Consider the following 3655-nt stretch of genomic DNA (forward strand, 5'->3'; position numbering starts at 1 on the left):
TATGATTGCCAGCCTATCCTGTGAGATATTTGAGAATCACCTGCAATCTGCTCTCAATCTGAGCCTATTTTTATACAGTAATTTTTACCGTGAGCCTCCCATATTCCATTTGGTGTTGTAGGTTTCATCTGACTCAATCCATGTAAAGTGACTAGGCACACTCCCCCAGGAGGTGATAGGGCTCTCTTGCCAACCTAATGTAATGAATTTTCTTCACTTGGGCCTCCAAAACCTTACCACAGTCCTGTAGTACATTCCTGCTCAGGAATCACCTTGAATCCTTTCAAGTTCCCTTCTCACTGACAGGGGACATAAGAAGGCTGCTAAGTTCTCTGAGCTGCAGTTTCACCCGTTAGCACGAGAGGTCTCAGGTGTCCAGCAGCTCAGGTCTTCTCTGTCTTGCAGACAAAGGAGATATAGCAAATCTGACATCTCTGATCTCATTTGGGTTGCCAGAAATGTTGCAGTATCCAAGAGATACTGATCAACCAATGAAAAAATGAAGATTTATTTCTAACATTTTAGATTCATAGCGACCCAACCGAACTCGTCCAAATTGCTAGCTGTTAAAAGAAAACTTGTAGTGTTATACATTTGACTGAGGGGATTGATTGATCTTTAGAAACTGAGGGGCGGAGTGGGGAAAGCAAGGGTACAGAAGCAAGACAAAGCACTTAATAATTTAGCCTTTAAAGAAGACAGAGTTGGGGCTGGGGATTTAGCTCAGCAGTATAAGCACCTGCTTTGCAAGCAGGTGGTCGTGAGTTCGATCCCCAGTACCAATAAAAATAAAAATAAAGAAGATAGAGTTTATGAATCTTGAAAGATGACATAAACTGTTTACAGAACAGAGTTTCTGACCTTATCTGTACCAGAACAAGACGGTATAACTATAGGATGGGGAGGGGAGTTCAAGAGGATTATTTTTTAAGTCCTCTTACAGCATTGTTGAACATCCACTATCCCGTAATCATTCTTCAATTCACTTCTCTTGTAAGCTTGAGTCCATCAGCAAGCACTTGGACCAGTCATGCCTGCCCTGAAAAAGTGGGAGGCAGGAATGGAAGAATTGCTGTGGGTTATAGACATTACTTTGCAGAGCCGGAATGCACCTGAGAAGGTTGCAACAAGGGTCAGTTCTTCTAATTTGTGTTCATTACTGTTAAGTGCATTTGTAACAAATTTGCATTCTCATGGCTGCCAATTTTAATCTACCTAGTTTCTGGGTCTCAGGCTTCAGCACTATACCTAGTTAACAAGGCACTTCCTGTCCTCTCTCTGGCTGATCACTAAATACTCCTTTTTCCTGGAGCCATGTCTCTGGTAAGCCAGAATGTGTGCTATCCTAGCACACAACACCAAAGATCTATGCACATTACACCAAAAATGGGGGTGAAACAAAAGTTACTAATGTATCTATCCCTCAGTTGCAAGTTAATCTTTGGTGTCTCCTAGAATTCTTAGCTTCCAGTCAATCCTCAGAGTGCCAGTGCTCAAACTGCCACTGACCAAGCAATATGGATGTTCTCAACAAAGAGCCCAATGATTGAGGGCACCCTGATCCACTGCCTGATAGAAGACAGGTAGATTACTTTGGTGAATTTCATGATAAAAGCCAAACTGTGTATCTGCCCGTCAGCCAGAGATGCTGGAGTTTCTCAAAGAATACTCAGATCAGTTCTCTGAGATACTCAGATGAGATTCAGCACACCTGAATCAGGTATTTAGATTGAAACTTAAGGTTCTTGATCCTGAGGCCAACATCCACAACTCTATCAGCAAATGGGGTCCCCAGACTACAGATAGACTAGCAGAGACCCAAAGGCAGGACTTCTGGCCTTTGTCCTAGGCAGCATCCTCCTGAATGAAAACTGGGCAAGACAAGCCTCTATTTGGGGCCAGCTGTTAAAGTTGATTTGTTGGATGAGCTTCAGAGGGTCAATAACCTCTTTGAGATCACAAAAAATCTCCTCACTGTTGACTTTGTGGATATGCAATTCTTGGAGTACAGGTTGATGTGTGGTTCAAATCCCCTCAAATTGAAAATTTTGTGGAGTCCTGAACCCAACAGAGAAATCCTACAGATGAAAGCACTGAAGTTTGTGGTGGAGGTTCATGATGAAGAACCTCAGATCTGGCTAAAAGGCTGCAACAAGACCCTGCAAGCTGGAATAGTCTAAAAAGAAGCAAGTCTGCTGGATTAGAGTTACATTCAGAGAACACCAAAGGTGATAAGGCAAATGATTTGGTCCAGTCAACCATTAGTGTCACTAAAGAGTTACTTACTGTATATCAGGATGATTTATTGGCTCTATCCAGCAAAATATTCAAATATGTGTTCTCAAATATCTTCAGCAAAACTTCTCTAATTCTTGATCTGTTTATTGGGCTCTATCTGATTGAGGTTTACGTCAATGAGCCCATCTATTTCGTTGTCCAGCAACCAGAATCAGTAGAAGAGCAAGTAATGTGACAGAGCCTGGGGATACCCACTCAGGAATATGTGATCCCAAACCTGGGTTTGATTTTCCTGATTGTCACCTGTGTCAAGAAGAACAGTATCTGAATTTGCTTCAGAGATTTAGAGAGAAAGAATACCATCACTTGTATGTTTATGAGACAGCAATCCTTGTAATGCAGGCCACTGTTTTACTCTAATACATGAAAAATGAGCTTCTGTAGGATCCTTGAACTTATCTGAAAACCACCAAAATGAAAGCCTTGTAGTATATGGCCAGGATCTTCAGCAGCAACCAGAAACACTAAAATGGCAATCAGAATTTGGAGACAGCTTTATTTATGTTGATGGGAACTGATTGGGATCATTCCCAAAATATCAGGCCTTGATCTCTGGCGGTCTAGGGCTTATATAGAATAAGCAAGCAGGAAGTAAAGAGGCAGAGTGGCTTGCAATATACATCATAGTGACCTGCTATGCATCACAGTGACCAGCCATTTCTAAGAAACAAAAGTAACAGGAACTGGAACTGTTATCTGAGCAAATAACAAATTTAAGCATACTTGCTTAAAGGGTCATCTACTGTTACAAATCCACAGGAAGTGACCACAGGTCTGACCAGAGCAATATGAGGAATTAGTGGAAGATGAAGTCAGAACCAGATATGAAGCAACTGCCATGTTCTTCTTTGGCTCCATGTGAAGTTTAGAAAAGATTGTGAATGGTATTTACTAAAGCTGTCTTGAGGCAGTGGGCATTGGAGCTCAAAATCAGAAGTGAGGGAGTGTTGGTAGCAGGGAGCACACATTGTACTTACTATATGTATTCCAGTTCTAATAGGATTCCCTCCTTTTTAATATACCCATAATTAATTTCATGATCAGTGTTAATAAATTACTTATTCATCCTCCTTATTTGTTTCAGCATAGAAGTTCAGACAGCTATATAAAGTTTATTGGAAACATTTATGTTTTTAAAATAATCAGTAAAATGATTAGATGCAGAAGTTAAATTACACTTCACAAAAAATACCCAACAAAAACAAACATGAAACCACTAATCTGTGATTGTCTTCCTTTTTGTCTACTTGTGTGTTAAAAATATTACCATTTGCTTGTAGTTGCCTTGCTGTTCCAGAATATATTAAAAAAAAGTATAATGAACTAAATACCCTGCTTATGAACTTACATAATCTGT

The 3655-nt window shown here is 40.3% G+C and overlaps 1 protein-coding gene across 1 annotated transcript; it reads left to right on the top strand.

The window, feature by feature from the left end:
* The first annotated feature begins 1542 nt into the window (after nucleotides 1-1542).
* Magee2 (MAGE family member E2) lies at nucleotides 1543-3253 on the top strand. Its single transcript, XM_013153663.2, is given in 7 exon segments — nucleotides 1543-1622; nucleotides 1624-1814; nucleotides 1817-1903; nucleotides 1906-2166; nucleotides 2169-2657; nucleotides 2660-2743; nucleotides 3054-3253. Coding segments are annotated over 7 exon segments (1299 nt in total). The 3' UTR covers nucleotides 3161-3253.
* The last annotated feature ends 402 nt before the right edge of the window (nucleotides 3254-3655 follow it).

Source organism: Cavia porcellus, unplaced genomic scaffold, assembly GCF_034190915.1.
Source record: "Cavia porcellus strain 051 isolate PalLab524CR breed Dunkin Hartley unplaced genomic scaffold, mCavPor4.1 scaffold_3, whole genome shotgun sequence".
NCBI lineage: Eukaryota > Metazoa > Chordata > Mammalia > Rodentia > Caviidae > Cavia > Cavia porcellus.